General features: G+C 39.7%; 1 protein-coding gene across 11 annotated transcripts in view; it reads right to left on the bottom strand.

The window, feature by feature from the left end:
• Positions 1-25,964, bottom strand: part of BCKDHB (branched chain keto acid dehydrogenase E1 subunit beta) — a 285,086-nt gene that overhangs the window by 251,112 nt on the left and 8,010 nt on the right. For 10 of the 11 annotated variants that reach the window (XR_002784887.2, XR_002784890.2, XR_002784886.2 and 7 more), the window contains exons 2-3: positions 6,682-6,759; positions 1,750-1,818 (exon numbers count right to left, since the gene is read on the bottom strand). Coding sequence is in view for 7 of the 11 variants with exons in the window: in XM_023544188.2 (XP_023399956.1) it covers positions 1,750-1,818; positions 6,682-6,759 (147 nt within the window). In the remaining 4 variants the exon portion in view is untranslated. The remainder of the gene's footprint in view (positions 1-1,749; positions 1,819-6,681; positions 6,760-25,964) is intronic. The other variant, XM_064288324.1, reaches the window with a different exon arrangement.

Below are 25,964 nucleotides of genomic sequence, written 5' to 3'. Positions count from 1 at the left end.
ATTAACGGACTGAAATACCAGGGAGTGAGAATGGAAAGTAGGATCCAAATTAAAGACAAACTATGAAGACAGAATTGACAGAACTTGACTGGATGTGGAAAATAAGAAAGGAAGAGACCAGCATCTCCCAGTGTCTGGCTTATAAAGATTGGTGGTACATTCACCAAGATAAGAAACGCAGTGTGAGGCACGGATTTGTGAGGTGGATGTAATTAGTTCAGCTTTGGAAATGTTAAGTGTGAAATGACTACGGAACACGCTGAAGTGATGTTAATGTGGCTAGCCACATTGAATGTATGGACCTTAACTTCAGTCTATGTGTCTCTTCATTTGTGTCCCTTTTGCTATAACAAAACTGTAATCGTAAGTATAGCGTTTTCCACAAGTTCTGTGGTTCTAGCAAATTATCAAACCTGAGAGAACAGTGGAAGAGTAATGAGAAAGCCCTGAATTTCTAGTCACCAGGTCAGAAGTGAAGGTGTTGTGGGAACTCCCAAGCTTGTAGCTGGCATCTCAGGTCTTGGGCACACTTGGCAGTCTGATGAACTGTGCCCTTTAACTTGTGAGGTTTGACTTAGCTCAGGGTGGTTAGGGTCAGAGGAAAAAGTCCTGCATGTGCATCTGGTGTCAGAACAGAAGAGGAACAGAGGGGAATAGAATTGAAAATGAATTAATTCTTGCAGTTCAGTGTCAGAGAACTGAGATTTGATACTTCTATACATACATGCAGCACTTTTGAAATCAAATTTTTTTAAAGGTCTAAAAGTTTGTAGGAGTCTGAATGAGCACAAAAGATAACCTTTTGCCCAGCTATTTCAAACTCTAAACAACTATTAGAAATAGTAAGCTAGGAGAAAGCAGAGGGACTAGGCACCAGAAACTCAACCTGCTATAAATGTAAGAGAAAAGAACCAGCTGAGAGTTCCTGGTAAGCGAGACAGGACATGCTATGGCCTCTTGGATTCACATATTAACATAACCTCAGAGAAAAACAGGATAGGAAAAGAGGCAATAAAACAAAAATCTTAAAGACTCTCACTCCTCACCTTGCATGCACGCATGAGCCTGGCAGGACAGTGGCAAAGATAAGAAAGGAAGATGCCAACTCCTCCTCCCCTTCGAAGTAACTGTTTTGCTGCCTTCCAAATTAGATAAAGCTGAGAGGGGAAATAAAACGTCAACAGCACCTCAAAGGCAACCCTAACAGTTAGAGGTTAGAACACATTCCTTACACAGCAGGTCACAAGAGTAGGAATGCTAGGATGAGCCGAAATGCATTCTAATGGTTGCTAAGTCTTACTGAGCCAAACGAATGAGTAAAAGCAATAGACAGAAATCAATCATATGCCAGGCAAAAGACAAAGATGAGCTGGGATGAAACAAAAGAATCACGTGGAAGGGTAAGAAAAGATTAAATCTGTTAACAGAAACCAATGGGCAGAATCCTTCTATACAGTAAGCACATGGTAAACAATTTAACAGGTATTCTTTGTACAGTAAAATCTGGAAAGGCCAGGAACCTGTGTTAGGTGGAAACCTGTCAGAGAAGGAAACCTCAAATATTTTCCACTAAAACAAGCAATGGAAAAGTGGTAAGACTGTACACTGTCAAAGGCAGGAAACTTGCAAAACTCGGAAAAACAAGGCAGTCCTGTCAAGTTTTGGCTCTCACAGGTTTCATTGTATTTTCAAGATCTTTAAGTAAAAATTCTACAAGAATACTGCTCATATATAAAGATATTAACTTACCATATTTGTCTCGCAAGCCAACAGTACATCTAAAGACTCCACCAAAAGCAACATCTTCACCAAATATTACTGAAAAACAATATTTAAAGAATATATTTTATTTAATAATCCCTAAAGGATGCTAACTTTGAGAAATAAGTTAATTTAAATGTTGCATTTTAAGTCACAGAACAGAAATGGACTATAGATTTAGATCAAGCTATTTCAACATTGGCATTTTTGACATTTTTCACTAGATGATTCTTTATTGTAGGTACTGATTTATGTATTATAAGATGTTTAGCAGCACCTCTGGACTCTATCCATTGGCTATCCACCCCTCCACACATACAGACAAGTTGTGACAACCAAAAGTGTCTCCATACATTGCTAAATATGTGGGGGGACGGGGGGGTGTACAGAATTGCCCCTTATTGAAAATGAACCATGAATCTGGAATCTCATCTTGTCTTACCCATGAGGAAAATGAGGCCAGAGAATATGTAAAGTGACCTGCCAAGTCTGAAAGCTAGAGGCAGAAGTCTCGCTCACACTCAGGCTCCCGAGTCCCAGGCCACTAGTTTTCTTACAGGCAGTTAAGTACACAATCAGCCATCTGAAGAGCTGAAGGAGAAGCATTCCGGGCCATGGGAATGGGCTTGAACAGAAAAGGGACTTAGACTGTATGAAACAGAGAGGAAGCAAGTATGGCTGGAATACAGTGAGCAAGGCAAAGAATGGTAGTAATAAAACTGAGAGGGTAGCAAGGTGAAAATAAAATAGCGGATATTAAGAGATCTGAATTCTAGTCCCGCGAATACAATCAACTAACCAGTTTTGTGAACCTCAAGAAAATAACTTCTTTACATTTCAATTTAATTTTACAAATGAGAAGCCTAAACTAGACTGATCATTCTCAGATCATATTCTAAACAGATCAAGTATAATTTGAGCAACTAATTAGGAGACAATGCTAATTCATTTAGAATCAATTCAGTGGGTATATATGAAGTCAAAAATTATATATGCCAACAACTGTTCAATTAATAAGTGCATGTGACTATATTAGCCACAATTTAGACTTTAAAGCAAATTTAAAATTTAAAGGCCTTATTTTTTTATTTGAAATTCAACTTTACGTAAGATATGTTGACAATGTCACCTTTCAAAGATCTATAACAAAACTGCTTAAGAAATTATCATTAATAAAATATATTAAGGAAATGAAAACAGTTAGTCATAGAATATATATTTCTCATGTAGCCCAGGTATGCAAACTGAAGTTTGGTCAGGCTCAACAGATACTGAATATAGGGATACTCCCAGATTTAAAAAAAAAAAGGAGATTAATGCCAGAAACATTTTTTTCACTTCATAATAAAATATTAAAGAAAACCAAAATCCAAGCAGCTAATCAGTACGAATTTTCAGAATGGGAGATCAGTTCCTCACTCCATCCTCAAGTCCAACTCTCACTTCCTCCTAAAATATAACCTGTTTTTCATTTGACTTTGAAACTATGAATTCTCAAGTATAAATCCAAGGGTAATAGTTAAAAAAAATAAATAAAGCCAAACAAATTTTAAAAATATACACTGGGAAGACAACTGTTTTTGTACCCATATTTTAATAAAATGAAGATTAAGTTAATTATTAAAAGCCTTTCCGAAAAAAAAAAAAATCAAATTGATTGGAAATGTCTCCCAAAGGAAAGTAAAGACTCAAAAATCTTTATTTTATAGATATCTCAATGATGTAGTATTTTCACTTTTTCTATATGGGGAAACAGGAGTGCACAATAGGTATTAACCCCAAAAAACCTAGAAGGTATTAATCCAAAATCAGGACCACACATATTATGTGAGGAAGTTAATGTGATGACATTAGATATACATAAGAACTAATTAGTAAACAGTGGATAAAAAATATGTTAATATCACAATTTGATTATTTAGCCTTAATTTGTAATTATTATTTAATTATATAATCAATTATTTTGAAAATTCCAGGTACAGTGTTTTTACACAAATAACACTCATGTTATACTTTTTTTTTCAAACCCTGCAACCCCTCCGTGTGCTATTTTCATAAGCATGCTATACCAATATTTTTTTTATATGTTGCTGATTTCAGTTTCATTTTTTTTTTTCTGTCCAACAGATTTAATGTTACTAGGATAAAACTGATCTCATGGAAAAGTCATTTAAGGTAGGTATTTTCCTAAATCAAGTGCAATGGTGAACTGAATGGGCTCGTGATGGAAACAGGAAGCCATGGTGAAACCAAAAATTATGAGTGCATGAAGGGCTAGAAATTAGTAAGTAAGAAATAACCCTAGGCCTAAAACTATAAGAACAAGATGTTGTTTATATTTTATTGCTTTCATAAATCTTAAACCGAAATATAATTTGTGATAATCAATGTCTTTGAAATAAACAAATAAAATGTTTTCATCTTAAAATAGGCCATTTTAGTTTATTCGTGATCATCATCATCAAAGTCCAATCCCTCATCACTATCATCACTGAAATATCTGTGACTTCTGAACTGATGTCATCATCATCATTGCCTTCATCTTCGTCATCGGTATTCTGCCGGTACACCACTGCAGAAGAAGCCACCCACTTGCCGTGTTGTCCTGATGCCGTGAACTCATGAATCCCCGACTGCATTCATTCATCCCACTCTCTTCTCAAGAAAGTCTAGAATTGGTGGCTGACCCCTATATCTAGCAGCTGCAGCTTGCAGGTAAGGCCACCAGTTATGACTACTATATGGGCACCAGTTAATATAATTTTGATTTTTTTTTTTGCATGTGTGTGAGCAGCTATGGTATTGAAAATTAGTAAAGACGTCTTCGAAAAGAATTCCCCCTGCCTGGCTCTGCAACATTTATCTACCCTTACTTTCATAACATCACAGTCTTATTACAATGAGCAACTCCACTGGTGGGCAGTTTTTTGCAGGGCATGGTAGGTAACTCTCTTAAAAATCACCATCAGCTTTAATTTTATCCCACTCACAGTGCAACCAAGGACTACAGTGAAGCAAGCCCTCTCGTGCACCAGGGTTGTAATGGCTACAGTTTTCATACCTGAAGAAGCTATGGTCCTGGTGGAATGTCGAAAGACATCAGCAGCTTGTCCATATTAACATGTCATTCCAGAGACACTGTTTTCAGAGATTTCTTTCATGACAAATTTGCAGAAGTTGACCATCTTTTGCTCCCAGTTATTGGGAAGTTGCTGGCCTATAGTGGTTCTCATGCTCACAGAAAGGTCATTCCTTTTCATGAATTTAGAAATCCAAGTGAAACCCGCATTGAAATCTGTGATTCCTCTTTCATTTGCCAGAAGCCTTATTTTGATCTGAATTGTGACAGTAGAGACAGCTTAATTTTGTTTCTCTCAAGAAATAATCCACTCTTTCAAGTCATTCTCCAGCTTAAGCCATTTCACTCTGGGCCCAAGACGTGCACATTTTTGTGGATTCATTTTCTCCAGTTCTTTTTTCTTTCTCCATTTATGAATAGAATAGATGATTCTCCAACCTCAAACTTTCTTGCTGCCAGTCTGTTGCTTGTGTCTTCCACCCTCACAATGGCTTTCAGTTTGAAGTCAGCAGTGTAGGACTTGTGTTTAATTCCTGCCATGATCCTAAAGGGGTCTAAGATTTAGATCTATGAACTAAAAAAATATGCACAATATAATTGATAACCGGATGGTTCTGAGAAAGAGATCACAAAATTTAAACATGAGCTATACAAGAAACAAGGGTCTTTTCATATGCTTGCAAGTATATGACTCAGGTGACTTATGATCATTGATCAAAGGCTTTGGCGCTAATAAGACATAATTAGACTATGAAATACGCAGACTTAGCTTAATGGTTTCACTTGAGATGATCTGATAAGGTTTTCACATTCAACAGTTGAGTGGAGAAAACAAAAAAACCAAACTCTGTTGCTGTCGAGTCAATTCGAACACATAGCGACACTACAGGACAGAGTAGAACTACCCCATAGGCTTTCCAAAGAGCAGCTGGTAGATTTGAACTGCCAACCTTTTGGTTAGCAGCCATAGCCTTTAACCATTTTGCTACCAGGGCCTAGAATGGTCAGGTATCAGTTTTGCTTTATTTACTCCTCCAACTAAAATCCACAGTCAGAGGACAATAGTGATAATTATGTCAATGCAGGTTGAATTGAAATTCCTGTTGATAGCAACTCGATGTAATTCATGCCAGTACAGGCTTTGCTTTGTTTACATTTCCAATTGATAGCACGTGATTTATGGACAGGCTTCAGTAGGTTCAAGATTCTGATTGAGGACTTAATGATGACAGAGACATAATTATTAAATTAATAGAAACAAACACACAGTTTCAATTGCTTATTTTTCGATTACGAGGGTACTACCAAACTTGATCCATGACTTCTTGACCATGGCTTATACATTTATTATACAAATATGATCAAAAGTAACATCTTCAGACTACTGAATGAGGATGAATGAGGTCAAAATTCGCTTCTGGAAGTGTCACAAGATATGTGTGGTATATGCATGGACGTACTATACCAGAACTTTTTTATACGATTTTTTCATTTCTGCACGTTATGTGTATGTGTTCATTGTTTACATGGGCAAGCTATTTGTGAAAATACGGTATAGTGTTAAACATTGACCTCTAAATATTTCAAGCAAATCTTCAATTATGAATTAACACATTACCATAAACCAGTTGCCACTGAGTCAATTCCAGCTCAGGGTGACCCCATGTGCGTCAAAATACAACTGTGCTCTACAGGGTTTTTAATGGCTGATTTTCGGAAGTAGGTCACCAGGCTGTTCTTCTGAGCCACCTCTAGTCAGACTAGAACCTACAACCTTCACGTTAGCAGCTAAGCACATTAACCATTTGTACCACCCACAGTCAAACACAAATGAAGTTTACCTGCAGTAGGATCTTTGGCCAATGAATTATCCAAAGCACTTGTTATTGATTGGAAAAGATTCATTTTCTGAGTTTGCCCTATAAAAATCAAAAAGTATATCATTAAAAACATGGTAAAATATACAAAAATAACCAGTTTCTTAGGAATTGATTACAATTCGATTAAAATCCAGCTAAAAACAAAGGTAGAGAATATATTATGTGAATTTACTGAGTTATTTACAATGAGGCTGGCTCTGTGGAAGACACAAAAGCAATACAGACCTCAAGAAGCTTGTTGGTGAGGAAACTTTATACATATGAAACAATTTTAAAGAAAGTATAAAAAGACAGAAGAAATATAGTCAAGTGACAAAATGTGTGTAAACAATAAAGGCTATGATAGGTCAGAAAAAGGGATCAGCCAGAATGAAATAAGGTGCTCAGGATCTAAACCATTAAGAAAGTTAAGTGACTAGTAGCATGTATTAAGTACGCCACCAACAGCAAATGGTCATGGACCATAAAATGAGGAAGGCTAAACATAAACCTTAGTACCCAGAACTGCTGGCATTTGGAGAACATTGTAATTCCATGCCTTAACACATCCTGTCATCTTACTGTTCAAGCAGAATCTTTGCAAGTCAATGCCTGTCTCCCTAAATGGGTTGGCTGTTGGGCAGGTTAAACCAACAATACATGTAAAGACTTAGAACAACACCTGGCGTATAGTTAGCACCGGATAAATGTTAGCTATTATTGTTAGATTCTGGAGTTTGTGTCCCTCATTTTGACCTTGGCTTTATTCTGAATGGTATGGTAAAGCTTTATTTGACAAAGCTCCAGATACTGGAATTTAGAAACATTATGACTTTAGAGCTTTGATTTCAGCCTAGACGCTACCCGGTGGCCACAGTCATCCTGAAACTTCAGGTCAACTTCTCTCCAAAAGCACTACTGAGAGCCCAGAAAGGTTTCCATCGGTGTAATGGATTGAATTGTGCCCCCAAAAAATATGTGTCAACTTGGTTAGACCACGCATGGTTGTCCTCCACTTTGTGATTTTCCTACGTATTATAAATCATAATCTCTGCCTGTGGTTAAAGAGGATTCCAAAAGAGGATTAGGGTGGGATATAACACCCTTGCTCAAGCCACATTCCTGATCCAATGTAAAAGGATTTTCCCCGAGGTGTGGCTTGCACCACTTTTTATCTCTCAAGAGATAAAAGGAAAGGGAAGCAAGCAGAGAGTTAGGGACCCCATACCACCAAGAAAGCAGCACCAGGAGCAGAGCACGTCCTTTGGACACAGGGTCCCTATGCCTGAGAAGCTCCTTGACCAGGGGAAGATTGAAGACAAGGACCTTCCTCCAGAGCTAACAGAGAGAGGAAGCCTTCCTCTGGAGCCAATGCCCTAAATTTGGACTTGTAACCCACTAGACGGTGAGAAAATAAATTTATCTTTGTTAAAGCCATCAACTTGTGGTATTTCTGTTAAGGCAGCACTAGATGGCTAGGACAATCTGTATCTTCTCTGATCCAGAGGACCAAAGCCTTAGTGCCTGATCTACCCAGAATCATGCTGATATCAATTCTTTTCAATAGCTGTCACTTATCCTGACCACTATCCCATCTAACCTCATGTTCTTCAATAGCCGGAATGTCCCAAAAGACAAGGTCTTAATTCCCAATGTACACCCCTGCTGCCTTCAACCCTTTGACCGTGAGACACTGGCCACTCTTCCTCTTCCTGGAGACACATCTTCCTTCCAAGCCCAGCCTGGTTCTACAGCATGCTCTGATCTATGACACCTTTAATCCCTCTAGTCTCCACCTACACTTTGGCCTTCTGACCTTCTGCTTGTCCTGCCTCAGACATCTACCTGATCCCTCCAAACACTGCTGAAATCACTGGTTTCAGGTCTTGGAAATACCCAATCAGATATACCCTCCGTGCCTAGAGTAATGGCTTGTTTCTACTCTTATTTCTAGTGGGAATAATAGGAACTTATTCAAAAAAGTATTTCTGTATCGCCTATGTCAAAAAATACACAGTATCATACCACATGTCCATGATCACTGTACTTCTTAATTTATTTTTCTTCAGGCTAAGTCTATGCCATCTAATAGATACTTTCCACAAATCCTTCTCCATTCTACAAAAACTCTTAAAGCATATATTAGTACCCAACATCAAAAGACAATGGTTTAGGCTAAACTTTTTCCCAATCACTATGACATTCCCATGCTTTCTCTTATCTAATGCATTTCATAAAGTAATATTTTTAACTATCTAATTTTTTTTTTATTAGGATACTGATAGTTAAGAACCTAGGGAAAATAAAAACGCCTAAGCGTCTAAGCTGGTATTTCTTTCAAGTCTGCTGATCATTCAAATTAACAGGGAATGTCTCCAACACATCTTATCGCACTGCTGCTTGGCTAGTTCTCAGTAGGAAGAAAGCAAACACTTTAATGACAAAAATTATACAATCACACAAAGTAAATCTGGGAAGTACTGCTTGATAACCACAAAGAATTTGTTCAACGTAGTGATGCAGTGCTTAAGAGTTATGGCTGCTAACCAAAAGGTGAGCAGTTCGAATACACCAGCTGCTCATGAAAAAGCCTAAGGGGCAGTTCTACGCTGTTCTACAGGTCGCTATGAGTCAGAATTAACTCCACAGCAATGGGTTTGGTGTATGATAACAATTTACAGGCAAAGGTATTTAAAGGTACTTGATTTGGGAAAGACTAACACAGCAAAAGAAAAAAAAAAAAAAAAAACCTGTATTAGTTAGAAAAGGACATACAGACAAATGGAATAAAATAAATCCATGCACCTATGGCACTGATTTTCGAAAAGAGTGGAAGAGACTTCTGGCCAACATGGCACCATAGACAGAAGCATCACACTGTCCCTCCACAGCAAAGACCCAAAAAATTAAGTAAAACAGAGACAAATGTCATTCCTGGAACCCAAAGTGTCAAATGAAGAGATAAAGAACTCAGTCAAACACCGAATGGAATAAGAAACTGACAGGACAGAAAGTGAGGAGAGATACGTTTGTAGGACCCTTATCAGCTAACACAGCACAGATTTGCCATTTGGGACTCCACTCGGAGATCAGCTGACAGGGAGCACAGGAAGGCAGCTTCACAGAGCTCCCAGCAGGAGACAGAGCACCCGGTAACCAGGGATACATGCTTTCCCATCACCCATCCTCTTCCCACTGCCCTACCTCCAAGCTACCTGGCTGGCTACAGTGGCTCAGCCAACCAGGGAGTACAGTATCCATGCTGCTTGGATTCACCCCACCCACATCGCAGATCAGCAGACAGGAAGTAGGAGAAAGCAGCTTCTTTCTCCCAACAGGAGACAGAGCACCCAGTAATGAGCTATATATGCTCTCCTAACCCACATCCTTCTTCCCCTCCCCCTTCAGCCTCCTCTGCTTCCTGCCAGCCCCTGTCTCTTCGCCGGGAGGCAACTGCTTTGGCCCAGGGCCACTTGGATTTGCCTTGCCTACACTGGCCAGGTTCCCAAGCTGGTGTTGCTTCTTTCCGTCTCTTGGTTTCTTCCCTACCTCCCACCACCTCCCACTCCTTACTCTCGAATGCCTGGCTCCATGCACCATCTTTCCTTCTTCTTGAAAGGCTGTGAAGCCCGGCTCAACTGAGAAACCACTCCCCTGGTCGGCAACACCATGCTGGTAGGATCCCCCGGGGCTTTTTTTTTTTTTTGCTTGTGTTGTTTTGCTTTGTTCTGTTTTGTTTTGTTTATTTGTTTGTTTCCTTTCTCTTTGCACACTTGAGAGCCCCTTCTAGCCAGGCTGCACTGTACCGTTTAGGAGCCACTCTCCCAATCTGCACAGCTGTGTAGGCGGAATCCCTAGAGGCATTTCTTTTTTTTCTGTCTTTTCCCTTTCTGTCTTTCTTCATTTCTCAGTTCTCCTCTGTCTATGCTTACCTTCTGTTCCTTGTCTCCTGAATACCTGGTGCTATGTGACATCTATACCCCCCCAGCCAGGTTATACTGCACAGCCTGGGAGACTTCCCCAGTCTTCACCGCCACACCAGTGGGATCCCTGGCGGCTTTTCTTTCCTTTTCCAAATTTTTATCTAGTTATTTTTTTTGTCTTTTTTTTGTCTTTTTTTTCCTTTTTGCATTTTTCCATTTCTCAGTTTCTCATCTCTCCACTGCAATGGTAGCCTCTCCCTGCACTCTTTTTTTTTTTTTTTCCTTTCTTGGTTGGTTTGTTTTTGGCTCCTGTTTCTCTCTCCTCTTTCCCATACCCATATTAGCTCCACACATCACAATCTCCCCCCACTTTCCTGCCTACCTACACCATGCACTGAACATTACACCCTCAAGCAGCACAGGCACAGCCTACTGGAACCTGCCTGGCACTGATTCCAGGCCTACCCTGTTGGCCCTAATACATGCCACAAACAACCCATCCCAGCCCTTCCCCTTCAGCTGGACCTGCCCTGCTGCACCACAGCTGAGTGCCTGGCCCCACCTACGGACAAGGTGAAAAGTATCACAACTACAGGCGGCCAGAACACACAGCCCATCTGCTCAGACATAACCAAATAAAACAAAAAAGCAAGACAAAACAAACAAATCTACAATCAAGAAACGAAGAAAATAACTACTGAATGTCCCGAAGACAGCTGACAATATCAAAACATTAAAAAAAAAAAAAAAAAAAAAGGACAGGATGGTTCCAGTAGCCATCTAAAATAAAATACCAGATGACTTTCCAGTAGAAGAAAAGGCACTAGAACTACCTGACAGGGAATTCACATCTCTAATATTCAGAGCTATCCAAGAGTTGATGCAAAAAGCACACTAAAATGAGTAAACAATAGACAAATTTATGGAAAATACAGACCAAAAAATGGAAGAATTCAGGAAAATAATACAGGAAAAAAATGCCAAAATAAATTCACAACTACAAATGATACAAAAACAACAATTAGAAATCCAAAAGATAAACAAGATTTCAGAAATGGATAGAGTCACAGAAGGGCTGAGGAGCAGGTTTGAAATGATGGAAGACAGGATCAGTGAAATTTAAGACAAACACTTGGATAAACTGTTTGAGAAAAATCAGAAAAAAGAATGAGGAAAAATGAGGAAACCCTGAGAATTATGAGGGATACAATCGAAAGCAAAAATCTGCAAGTGATCAGAGTTCCAGAAGAGGGAGAGAAAATGGAAAACACAGAGATGATCATTGAAGAACTGCTGACAGAAAACATCCCTAATATTGTCAATGATGAAAAAAGCTGACCATCCAAGAAGCTCAACAAACCCCACAACGGACAGACCCCAAAAGAAAAACACCAAGGCATATCAATCACACTCACTAAAACCAAAGACAAAGACAAAGTCCCGAGAGCAGCTTGAGAAAAACAAAACGTCACATACAGAGAAGCAATAAGCTCTGATTATTCCACAGAAACCACGCAGGCAAGAAGGCAATGGGATGACATATATAAAACCTTGAAAGAAAAGAATTAACAACCACGAATAATATATCCTGCAAAAATTTCACTGAAATATGATAGTGAAATTAGGACATTTCCAGGTAAAGAGAAATTAAGGTAATAGGTAAAAACCAAACCAAGACTACAAGATTTATTAAAGGGAATCCTTCAGTCTGAGAACAAACATCAGACCACAGCCTCAATCTAGGATGCAAGACTGTACCAGCTAGATACCAGTGTAGGAAATGAACTCTCAAGGATTATCCAAAACCAGAAGTATTGCAACAGGGATCCAGAGAAGCTAATCTGTAAATGACAACAACAACAGAACAATAAAAGAGGGAATAAATGGTATAGGGATTTTTGACAAGGGTGCCAAGTCCATTCAATGAGGAAAGAATGGTCTCTTCAACAAATGGTGCTTGGACAACTGGATCTCCACACGCAAAGGAATGAAGTTGACCCATACCTCATACCATGTATGAAAATTAACTCAAAATGGATCAATGGCCTAAATATAAGAACTAAAACTATGAAACTAAAAATACATAGACCTAGTTTTTAACAATGGATCCTTAAATATAACACCAAAAGCAAGAGTAACAAAAGACAAAATAGATAAACTGGATTTCATCAAAATAAAAATTTTTGTGCATCAAAGAACTTTATCAAGTTTATTAAGAAAGTGAAGAAACAATCCGCAGAATGAGAGAAAATATTTGAGAACTCTATATATGTTAAGGGTTTACTATACAGAATATACAAAGAACTCCTAAAACTCCACAGCAAAAAGACAAATAAAAAATGGGGAAAGGACTTGAATAGATGTTTCTCCAAAGAAGATATACAAATGGCCAATAAGGATATAAAAAGATGCTCAGAGTCACTAGGGAAATACAAATCAAAACCACAATGAGATATCTCACACCCACTGGGATGGCTATTAACAGAAAAAGAAATCGAAAACAAGTTATGGTGAGGATGTGGAGAAATTAGAAGCCTCACCCATTGCTGCTGAGAATGTAAAACAGTGCATTCACTGTTGCTGTTGTTGTTGTTGTTAGGTGCCGTCAAGTCCGTTCCAACTCATAGCAACCCTATGCACAAAAGAACGAAACACCGTCCAGTCCTGAGCCATCCTTAACAATCGTTATGCTTGAGCTCATCGTTGCAGCCACTGTGTCAATCCACCTCGTTGAGGGTCTTCCTCTTTTCCACTGTCCCTGTACTCTGCCAAGCATGATGTCCTTCTCCAGAGACTGATCCCTCCTGACAACATGTCCAAAGTACGTAAGACGCAGTCTCGCCGTCCTTGCTGAGGAGCATTCTGGCTATACTTTTTCTAAGTCAGATTCTTTCGTTCTTTCGGCAGTCCGTGGTATATTCGATATTCTTCGCCAACACCACAATTCAAAGGCATCAATTCTTCTTCGGTCTTCCTTATTCATTGTCCAGCTTTCACATGCATATGATGCAATTGAAAATACCATGGCTTGGGTCAGGCACACCTTAGTCTTCAAGGTGACATCTTTGCTCTTCAACACATTAAAGAGGTCCTTTGCAGCAGATTTACCCAATGCAATGCATCTTTTGATTTCTTGACTGCTGCTTCCATGGCTGTTGATTGTGGATCCAAGTAAAATGAAATCCTTGACAACTTCAATCTTTTCTCCAGTAATCACGATGTTGCTCATTGGTCCAGTTGTGAGGATTTTTGTTTTATGTTGAGACACAACCCATACTGAAGACTGTGGTCTTTGATCTTCATTAGTAAGTGCTTCAAGTCCTCTTCACTTTCAGCAAGCAAGGTTGTGTCATCTGCATAATGGAGGTTGTTAATGAGTCTTCCTCCAATCCTGATGCCCCGTTCTTCTTCAAATAGTCCAGCTTCTCGGATTATTTGCTCAGCATACAGATTGAATAGGTATGGTGAAAGAATACAAGCCCGACGCACACCTTTCCTGACTTTAAACCAATCAGTATCCCCTCATTCTGTCCGAATGACTGCCTCTTGATCTATGTAAAGGTTCCTCATGAGCACAATTAAGTGTTCTGGAATTCCCATTCTTCGTAATGTTATCCATAATTTGTTATGATTCACACAGTCGAATCCCTTTGCATAGTCAACATTCACTGTGGAAAAGTTTTTTTCCTCAAAAACTAAGCACAGAATTACCATACAAATCAGCAACTCCACTCCTATGTATGTACCTGAGAGGCTTGAAAACAGGGACTCAAATAAGTACTTGTATACTAATGTACATGGCAGTATTGCTCACAATAGCCCAAAGGTGGAAACAACCCAAATGTTATCAACAGATGAATAGATAAACAAAATGTAGTATATGCACACAATGGAATACCATGCAGCCATAAAAAGGGATAAAGTTCTGATGCATGCTCTAACACAGATGAACCTTGAAAACATTATGCTGGGTGAAATGTCAGGTGCAAAAGGACATTATATAATCTGACTTTCATGAAATATCTATAATAGGCAAATGTATAGACACAAAAAGATTATTTGTGGTTACCAGGGGCTTGAGGTAAGGGAGAGTGGGCAGTTATTGCTTAAAGGATACTGAGTTTCTGCTGGGATGATGAAAAATTTTGGAAATAGATAGCAGTGATGATCACACAACATGGTGAATATAATTGTTACTGAATTATATACTTAAAAATGATTAATATGGCAAAATTTTTGTTATATATATTTTACAATAAAAAATTTTAAAAGTTAAAAATGATCAGTATGTTTATCCTTAGTTTAAAACGGTAAAAAGCACCTTAGTGCCTTACGTCTAATAAATAAACCAAAAAAATCAAACCTGTTGCTGTCAAGCCAATTCCAATTCATAGCAACCCTACATGACAGAGTAGAACTGTCCCATAGGGTTTCCTAGGCTGTAATCTTTATGGAAGTAGACTACCACATCTTTCTCCCATGGAGCAGCTCGTGGGTTCGAACTGCCAGCCTTTCAGTTAGCAGTCAAGCACTTAACCACTGTGCGACCAAGGTTCCATCGGTCTAAAAGACAGCCAGTTATATTTCCATGTGAGCATATAAACTTCTGCTCCTGAATTTTGTTTTTCAATTAGGTTCAAAATTTTTAGTTTTTGGATTAACTGCTATTCTACTACGTGTTTTTAAAAGGTATAAATGACAATTTTAATAAAGCAGCATCTACTTTTGATACTTTTTAAGACTGCAGCCTAATTTGTGGCAGGGTCAATAAGAAATCACAAGTTATTCACTGGTAAGATATTTTTAAATATTTATTTTCCCCAGAATTCTTTATTCTGCCCTAGGCTACACAAAGAACACTGATTGAATTTGCCTGCGTAGCCTCATGATACAATAAGCCTACTCATAGCAACCAAAGCTGTACGACTGGTGGTTGTTGTTGGTAGTAGTTGCTGTAAAGTCAATTCTGACTCACAGCAACCCAATGTGTGCAGAGTAGAACTGCTTCACAGGGTTTTCAAGGTTGTGGCCTTTTGGAAACAGCACCAGTCCTATCCTCCGAGTCGCCTCTCGGTGGGTTTGAATGACCAACCTTTGGACTAGAGCCTGAAAGACCTTAAAAATAAAAAAGGTGGCTTGTGTACAACGCTAAAAAAAATACAAAAACACCTGCCAAATCATGCTTATCAGTATCAATAAATGCCTGCTAAATTTCATTGCTGATGTCAGATGGATCCTGCCTGAAAGCAGAGAATACCAGAAGGATGTTTACCTGCGTTTTTTTGACTATGTAAAGGCATCCAACTGTATGGATCATAACAAACTATGGATAACACTGCAAAGAATGGGAATACCAGAACACTTAATTGTGCTCATGAGGAAACTTTACATAGATCTAGAGGTAGTTGTTAGGACAGATTAGGACAGAACAAGGGGATACTGATTGGTTTAAAGTCAGGAAAGATGTGCATCAGGGTTGTATCCTTTCACCATACCTATTCAATCTGTATGCTGAGCAAATAATCCGAGAAGCTGGACTATATGAAGAAGAACGGGGCATCAGGATTGGACGAAGACTTATTAACAACCTGCGTTATGCAGATGACACAACCTTGCTTGCTGAAAGTGAAGAGGACTTGAAGCACTTACTAATGAAGATCAAAGACCACAGCCTTCAGTATGGATTGTGTCTCAACATAAAGAAAACAAAAATCCTCGCAACTGGACCAGTGAGCAACATCATGATAAACAGAGAAAAGATTGAAGGTGTCAAGGATTTCATTTTACTTGGATCCACAGTCAACAGCCATGGAAGCAGCAGTCAAGAAATCAAAAGATGCATTGCATTGGGTAAATCTGCTGTAAAGCACCTCTTTAAAGTGTTGAAGAGCAAAGATGTCACCTTGAAGATTAAGGTGCGCCTGACCCAAGCCATGGTATTTTCAATTGCATTATATGCGTGTAAAAGCTGGACAATGAATAAGGAAGACCGAGGAAGAATTAATGCCTTTGAATTGTGGTGTTGGCAAAGAATATTGAACATACCGTGGACTGCCAAAAGAGCAAACAAATCTGTGTTGGAAAAAGGTGCAACCAGAATGCTCCTCAGAAGCAAGGACGGCGAGACTGTGTCTTACATACTTTGGACATGTTGTCAGGAGGGATCAGTCTCTGGAGAAGGACATCATGCTTGGCAAAGCACAGGGTCAGTGGAAAAGAAGACCTTCAACGAGGTGGATTGACACAGTGGCTGCAACAATGAGCTCAAGCATAACAATTGTAAGGATGGTGCAGGACCAGGCAGTGTTTCGTTCTGTTGTGCACAGGGTCGCTAAGAGTCAGAACCAACTCAACAGTACCTAACAACAACAACAAATTTCAAAACCGGACTGGCAATTCCTTTTTTTCCAAGATAAAAAGTTATAACAAAACAAACAAAAAATACACAGATCAACACAATTTTTTCTGAGCCAAGTCAAGGACGCATGCTAACGACTGGCCCTTGGTACAAACAGGCTCTATGAATGAGATCAAGCTACTCACTTAAAATCTTCCTAAGCAGGGGTTCTTGAATAACCAAGTCGTCATCATTGCAGCAAAGATAAAGTGGCATGTAGGTGAAATACAAGGGCCCCAGTAGAACATAAGCTTTAACAAGGCAGAGATTCTTGTCTACTTTTAATCAGAGCTATATCCCTGGTGCTTAGAACAGTGCCTACTATGTAGTGGGTGCTCAATATAGCATTTGTTGAGGGAATGACTGAACAAATAAATGCATAACAGCTGTTTTAATAAAGATTTTGTTTTGTTTTGTTTTTTTAAATACATACCACACATCGTTAACCAACAAGAAGGAATGGGATAGGAAAAAATATCTACCATAGTTATAATTCAAAGATAGACTGTCGAAGGGGGTCATGGGGAAGATGTCAGGAATTAAACCTAAACAGAAATAACAGTCTGATGGAGTAGGTCTTTAATAACTATCCTGAATGCAATAGTATTGGATGGAAACAGAAGCCTTCTACATAGCTAGAGCAACTGCAGCAAAAGGAGCAAACGGATGCCCAAGGAGCAGTCTCCAAAAATAAATAAGATCAACAACAGGGCACATCGACACACAAGTATATTTGAAGCTTAGACTCTAAACAAATAAAAATGTACAGCTACGACATGGGCAACTGGAATCCACTTTCAGAAAATGAAGGTTCTGTCAATGTGGTAAAAGCTGCCCCGTCTTTATATTGCCTAGTCCTTAGTAGTAGTATAGTCTGGTATATATCACAGTACTTCCCCATCTTATTCCTCTTGGAAACCCCAACATTGCCACAGTGCCAGACACATACATGACAATCAGAACATATCTGCTGAAGCATGAGTGAATGAATAAATGAATGAATGATTTAAATGGAACTAACCACAATTCTACCAGGGCAGTAGCGATTCAGTGGTAGGATTCTCACCTTCCATGCAGGAGACCCAACGGACCTCCTGGCCAATGCACCGCTCGCACGGCCACCCCATCTGCCAGTGGAGGTTTATATATTGCATGACACTCAATAGGTTTCAGCAGAGCTTCCAATGGAAGACAGACAAGCAAGAAAGGCCTGGTGATCCATTTCTGAAAATCAGCCAATGAAAACCCATAAATCACAAAGGTCCAATCTGCAGCTGATCATGGGAATTATGCAGGACCAGGCAGCACTTTGTTCTGTTTTGTTGTTGTGCATGGGGTCACAATGAGGTGGGTGCTGGCTCGACAGCAGCTAATGACAACCACCACCACCATTTTAAAGGGACAGGATGCCTAAGAAACTATTTTCCTAACGATAAGTCTTCTACCCCTGTAGGTACCCTACACTCTAGGGATGCCTTTCTATTTGTCAGGTATATCTATCCATTCAAATCTATAGTAAACAGTGCCCCAATCTCTACTCCCTTAAAATCAAATTCAGGGAGAATTCAAAAATTAGGGACAGGATATTTTGTATTAAATGTAAATGAAAAATCCACACACAACTGTGTTTTTAAGGTGCCAATGCCTTTTGCATATCAATGGAAAAAAGAAGTGCTCGAGGTAGAAGTGTTACCTGAAGCCCAAATTGGAAGGATCTAAGAGTTTTGGAAGACCGCTTCCAGCACGGTGGTTAAGCGCTTGGCTGCTAACCAAAAGGTGAGAAGACCCATAAAGATTTATAGCCTTGGAAACCCTCTGGGGCAGTTCTACTCTGTCCTACAGGGTCACTATGAGTCAGAATTGACTCAATGGCACACAACAACAACAACAAAAGAGTTTTAAAATTGCAGAGACTGTGGTTAGGGTTCACGTGTTATCCCTTCTCAGGGTACCTGATAATTTCTGTCATGGCGCCATAATGCTTTCCTTCCTTTTGTCGACTTCTTCTCTACTCAATCTCTAGGTTGATTTTTAAAACCACCTACTTGCTGGTGTTATGGATTGAACTATGTCTCTCAAAAAGATATGTTGAAGTCCTAACCCCTGGTACTTATGATCTTGACCTTGTTTGGAATAGGGTCTTTAAAGATGTTATCAGTTGATATGAGGTCATACTGAAGTAGGCTTGGTCCTAATCCAATCTGAGTGATGTCCTCATAAAAGAGAAGAAATACAAACGGCATGTGAAGATGCATCAAGTCAAGGATGGGGCTACCAGAAGCTAAAAGAGACAAGAAAGGATCTACCTCTGTAGGCTTCAGAAGGAACATGGCCAGGGCTCCAGAACTGTGGGGGAATAAATCCTATTCTTATAAGCCACCCAATTTGTAGTATTTTGTTACAGCAGCCCTAGGGAACTAACAGAGCTGTTAACTCCCAAGTGCTTATCTCCATCCCAGCCCTCTCCTCTGAGATCCTGACCTTTATATCCAACAGTCACCCAGTTCTCCACTTGGGTGTCTGGGGCTTTTCTAACTCAACAAGCACAAAACTGAACTCTTGATTTATGCTCTCCAAACCAAAAAGAAACCAAACCCATTGCCGTCGAGTCGATTCCAACTCATAGCAGCCCTATAGGACAGAGTAGAGCTTCCAAGAAGCACCTGGTGGATTCGAACTGCTGACCATTACGGTTAGCAGCGGTAGCTCTTAACCACTATGCCTTCAGGGCTTCCCTCCCAAAACCAGCCTTTCCCAACTTGGCTAATGGCATTACCCTCCGCTCAGGTGCATAAACCAGAATCCAAACAGGCATCCTTGATGTCTTCCTTTTATTCAACCCTTATATTCAATTGATAAAGGTCTACTGATTTTACTTCTAAAATATAGCTTAAAATCTAATACTACCATGTCCTATTCCAGAACTCACCATCTCTTTCCTGTTCCAAGAAACAACCTTCTAACCAACCGCCTTCTCACTTCTACTCTTTCACCCCTTCAAATCATTCAGCAAAAAGCTGCTGCAATGAGAGTCCTAAAACGGAAACCACACCATGTTACTCACTCCCCTGCTCAAAACCCTTCAAAGGCTTCTCACTGCACCTAGCTGAAGCCACTCTCCTGACCATGTCCACAGGCCCTATTTGATCCCCTCCCAGTCCACCTCAATGTCCCATTTTGTAACACCTGTCCACCTCAATGTCCCATTTTGTAACACTGTCCCCAACACTCACCAGACCAAGCTCCCTGACATCTCAGGACTTTCAGACATGTCAATTCCTCTGCCTGTCACCCCTATCACACCCTTCATTCCCTGGATACCCCTTTCTTATCCCTTATCTCTTGATTAAACATTACCTCCCTTTAGGGTCCTTGCCTGGTCTCTATTATTCTCTTTCCTAGCACCTGAACATTTCCTTCCAGTCACTTATCGCAGTTGAGATTGTTTTAATTACATATTTGCTTGCTATTTTTTGCTCTGTCTCTCCAACTAGACTGCAGATTCCTTGAGGACACAGCCACGTCCCTATCCCCATCGCCCGGCACAGAGTCTGGCATCCAGGAATAAATAAAAATATGCAGAATGACTGAATAAACAAACTTACACATACACACTGTAAACTGAACAAAATCAGGGCCAGGGAGAGGCCAGAATGTATTGCTCTTGCTGAGCAACACGGAGCAGGGAGGGCAGGCCTACACTGGAAACTGTACCGCCATTTATTTCCTATGTGATCATGGATGACTTAACTACTGACATTCCATTTCCTCCTCTATAAAGCAGGGATAATAACATCTAACTTATAGAGTTGCTGTGAGAATTTGGAGCTGTTGTGAGATAATTTCTATCAATTTCAGATATTTATGGATCTTCTATTCTGTACTAGTTACCTTCCCTTTCCCCTAATTAGGGAAGCCAATTGTGGTATAACAGGCACTGAACAAAAAAACCAAACCAAACACATTGTCATCAAGTCAATTCCGACTCATAGTGACCATATAGGACAGAGTAGAACTGCCTCACGGGGCTTCTAAGGAGCAGCTGGTGGATTCAAATGGCCAACTTTTTGGTTAGCAGCTGTTATGGATTGAATCATGTCTCCCAAAAATATCTGTCAACTTGGCTAGGTCTGACCCCAGTATTGTATGACCGTCTACCATTTTGTCTTCTAATATGGCTTCCCTGTGTTGTAAATCCTATCACTATGATGTAATGAGATGAATTAGTGGCAGTTATAGTGATTAGATCTACAAAGTTAGACAGTGTCTTAAGCCAATCTCTTTTAAGATATAAAAGAGAGAAGCCAGCAGAGAGACAGGGGACCTCGTATCACCAACAAAGCAACACAGGGAGCACAGTGTGTCCTTTGGATTGGAGGTTCCTGCACAGAGACACTCCTAGACCACGGGAAGATTGATGACAAGGACCTTCCTCCAAAGCCCCCAGAGAAAACCTTCCCCCGGAGCCAATGCGCTGAATTTGGACTTCTAGCCTACTAGACTGTGACAGAATAAATTTCTCTTTGTTAAATCCATCCACTCGTGGTATTTCTGTTACAACAGCACTAGATGATTAAGACAGCAGCCAAGCTCTTAAACACTGTGCCACCAGGGCTCCAACTAACAGGATCTCACTCTGTGAGACTGAACGAATGTGTCCCTGGTTCAAAATGTTTGAACTTCCAATAAATCTCTTTGTTCTTACTTTAACATAGTACTTGTCGTTACTTTAAAACACTGAAATCATCCAAGAGGTCAGCAAAAATGGGATAAAGAGGAAAACTATGACTCAATTTCCCTGTCCATCAATAAATATAGAAGAGAAACACAAAGGTAAGTAAAGTGCAGAGAAAGAGAAGGACAGCAGTCACTGCTCAAATGAGATACAGAAAAAAGTGGTATCTTTGGGGAAAGCCAAGTTTGAGGCATGGTAAGAAGGGGCAAAGTGTTCTGTAGAGAAATTGAAGATTTTAAGAATGATACAAGAGACAACATGCTACAGCAATTAACAGCAGGAACTCTTGACAGACTGGGCCAGACTGCTTAAAAATGAAGGCCGTCTCCATCTCTTATGAGCAATGTGACCTGGGGAAGTTTAAATGTCTAGAAGCAAAAGTTCACTTTGTGTCTCAGTTTCTTCATCAGTAAAACCTGGATAATAACAGTACCTCTATCACAGTGCTGTTATGTGAGGATTAAAGGAGTTGATATATATAAGGCAGTTGAAATAATGCCTGGCACAATAGGCACTAATAACAAGAATCACTTAGGATCTCTCTTTCCCTAAGGCCCTCGACAATTCCTCCAAAACATTCAACCATTCTCACTGGCATGTTCCAAGTTCAAATAATCATATCATCTCACCTGGATAATTATACTATCCCACTGACTGGTCTCTATGCCTCCTGACTTTCCTTTCACAAATTAATTCTGTAAATAATAAAACTGGAGCACATCTCAAGTCACTTTCTTGCCTAACAAAGGTCAATGACCATGCACAGCCCAAAGAACAGAATTTACACCTGAATATAACACACCTAGTCGTTTCTCTCACAACCTTTATCCTGCTGTCAAGACCTCCATTTACCCTTTCAAATTCATTTCCTATTCTTCCTCTTTTGCTCCAAATTCACTACATTCCATTCCACTTATAAAATGTGCTGTTCCTCTAACCTCTTTACTCGTGCTGTTCCCTTCCCTATTGACAAAATCGTTTTAATTCTCCTGAAATCCAGACTTCTGGCTTCCATGGAAGTTGGGGTAACACATACAGGCCATTGCCCTTAGGTGTCCTTTTGAACCTCGAGCCTTGAAAAAACTGGTTCCTAAAAGCCACTTTTGAGTCAAACAATGGTCCAGATAAACTAATAAGGCCATTTTATTTTGGACTTGTGCTCTGGTGAAGAATTCTGTCAGTTTCTGGAAACAGACTCCAAAGATCAGACTGGGAGCTTTGTTTACGGCAAATCAGTAATTATTTTAATTGTTCTCCAAGACAATGCTGTTATGAAAATCCTTCCTGACCACACATTTGTTTATCAGCTCTGTTCCCATCCTTTTTCCATGGCAATGCCATTGATAAGATTTGGTGTCAGAATTTTGGAAGCTCTCATCTTTGGAACATTTGACACTCTAGTCAAAATGTTACCCAATTTACAAATCGTATATTCAATATACTTTAATAAATTTCTATTGCTGGCTTAATATGATTTTTTTTTTAACATTATAAACTCAAATACTGAAAACCCTCAGTCCCAAATAAAAAAAAGACACCAGCCCACCCTTGACGTTTGAGAGACATGCCTATTGTTGTTGTTGTTAGGTGCCCTCAAGCCAGTTCTGACTCATAGCAACCCCATGACAGTACTGCCCAGTCCTGTGCCATCCTTACACTCATTGCTACGTTTGAGCTCATTATTGGAGCCACTGTGTCAATTCATCTCTTCCAGGGTCTTCTCTTTTTTGCTGATCCTCTACTTTACCAAGCATGATGTCCTCCCAGGGACTGGTCCCTCCTGCCAAAGTATGAGACATGTCTACTTCCCACTCTTCAAGGCACCCCAACTGAAACAGGCTGCTCAGCCATATTCAAAACCCCAATCAATACCCCTTCCCCCGCTCTTTGTCTTGCTAACCACAAGCTTGTTTTGAGCAGGATGTTGCAGCAGGTAGTGGCTCCCTCCACTGACTAGCCCTATTTACACCTTGAAGCATGCACAGATTGAAATCACATCCTTCAACTGACCGCGCCCCCTCCACCAAATATAGGCATGGGAAGGCTAAAGGCAGAAAATTCCGGGTACCAAACCCAACCCCCTGATGCTATTAGAAACAAAAAGCTTCTCAGCCCCCTTAGTCAGCTACCACAGTGGCCTTAAGGTCACCAGACCCCCACCCGCTCCTTGTATGCGAACAATAAACTTGCCACTTTCTGTTTCTGTTGTAATCGGTGTCCATCTTATTTCAATCAGCTAATAAGACAGGACAAGAACCCGAGTGGCCTTTGGTTACAAATTCTGGCGACTTCCGCTGGGATGGCTGACTGTGGAACCCGGGCAGTGAGTATCCGGACCCGTGATACCCCTTAAGGCGCGCCCCGATCTCATTTGGTAAGGAGTCTTGGGCGGCTACCGTCATTCCCGCTTGGGACAAAGTCCAGCTTGTGCCCACCTTAGCTCGGGAACAGAAACTTGACGGGAGAGGCCTCTAACTTCAGGTAAGCGCGTTCAGCCAGGTTGTTCCACTGGTATCGGGAATTAGGCATGAAGAGGGTGGCCAAGTGCAGTCCTAAGATCAGACCCCATAACAACGAGGGAAATAGGGGTTCTGGCCCACTGGGACCCACTCTCACCTAATTAAGGGGCCCTCGCCCCTTTAGCGATTTGCAGGGTTCAAGTCCCTCTGCAGTTTTTCAGAACATTCTTCTCTTTCTCATGTTAGTATCCACTCTGCTCTTTTTGCTCTCCATATTTTATTTCCTCTTTCTTTGCCATGTAGAAAAGGGTGGGGTTTTTTTTTTCACCCCTGAGAAGACTGTAATTCCAAGAATTACCAACCCTAGCTATGAGTTGTAGATGTAGGTCTTGGTTTGAGAATAGCCCAAGAAAATAAGCTTGAGAGTCCTTCTGTGGCCTTAAAGTTTTTTTTCTCTTTCTTAAAAAAAAAAAAAAAAGAGAGAGAGAGATACATGGCAAAAACAGATTTTCAGTCTAGACTAGGATCTGAATCACAATACAGAGAACACCCCAGACACAGTGTTAAGATTTTAAAAAGAGGTTCTCTCCCAGAGCTGAGAAAACTCTTGGCTGCAGTGCATGAGACAAATAAATTCCTATTACGCTAAAAGAAAAGCTTCAAAAACTGAAAGAAGAATAAGGTTAAAAATATTTTGGCTAATAGAACTGACCTGCCAAGTTTACTCTGAGATAAAGAGAAGAAATTGTTATCTTTTGCCTTTCAAAATGGCTAGGTGCACTTAAACATATGTAAATGAATCAGGGCGACCTAATCTTGTCTTCTACCTAGATTTAAAAGGTAGGTAGGATGGGACAAAATCAGGCCTCCTCAGCCCCCAGCCCTCAGCCACCAAGGTCAAATAAAAATCATAATGCCACACCCAAAATGGCCTAGAAAAATGTTTCCAACCCTACCCAGAGACTTAAAGGTTATATCCATATCAATGAATTGGTCAATTAAACAGAGACTTTATGATTTTCCAAGCCAGTTGATGAAATCTCTAAGGGCTAAAATTAGATTGGAAAAAAATATATATATATATATAAAATATGGGAAATAGTAAAAGTTAAATGAAAACTTGGAACATTTAAAGCAACTGTATTTCAATTTTGTTATGTTTTATGGTATACAGGCTTAAAATAATTTCTAAGACCTTTTAAGTAACTTATTGATGTCGAATTAATAGATATTTGTCATAATTTAAGCTTATATACTTTGCTTTTTATACCACGAGAAAGCATATATGTGTGTGTATATTTGGGTCAGCTCATAAGTGAGTTCATTTTTGCCATTTAAAGGGGTGTACTATAAGAGATATACAACAAAGACAACTTTTAAGAAGTTCATTAAAAAGAAATTTATTTGATTTGGTCAAAAGTTTTATCTGTCTGACTGAAGTTTAATGGTTTAATTTATGAGATTTTTAAGAGCTTTTATAGCACATAAGACAAAGAATTAGGTTTCTCGCTGTTAAAATAACAAAATTTTCTTTCATTTCTGAGTTAAAGAGTTAATTTATTAATGTAACCTACCTCTAAAACAAAGGTTCGGTCTCATTAGAGTAAGACTCCTGAGTCAGAAACCAAGCCACATGGCTCTAAGAACAAAATAGCTAAGGTTTTTATTTTGAGATCTTTGGTGAAATAACTTAAGTATTGTTTCACAGTAACTTATGATAAACTCTTGACAAGTTTGAAACTTCATGAAAA

This window comes from Loxodonta africana, chromosome 1 (genome assembly GCF_030014295.1).
Source record: "Loxodonta africana isolate mLoxAfr1 chromosome 1, mLoxAfr1.hap2, whole genome shotgun sequence".
Classification (NCBI taxonomy): domain Eukaryota; kingdom Metazoa; phylum Chordata; class Mammalia; order Proboscidea; family Elephantidae; genus Loxodonta; species Loxodonta africana.
The sequence above is the reverse complement of the archived record's forward strand: the minus strand, read 5'-3'. Positions and strand labels throughout refer to the sequence as shown.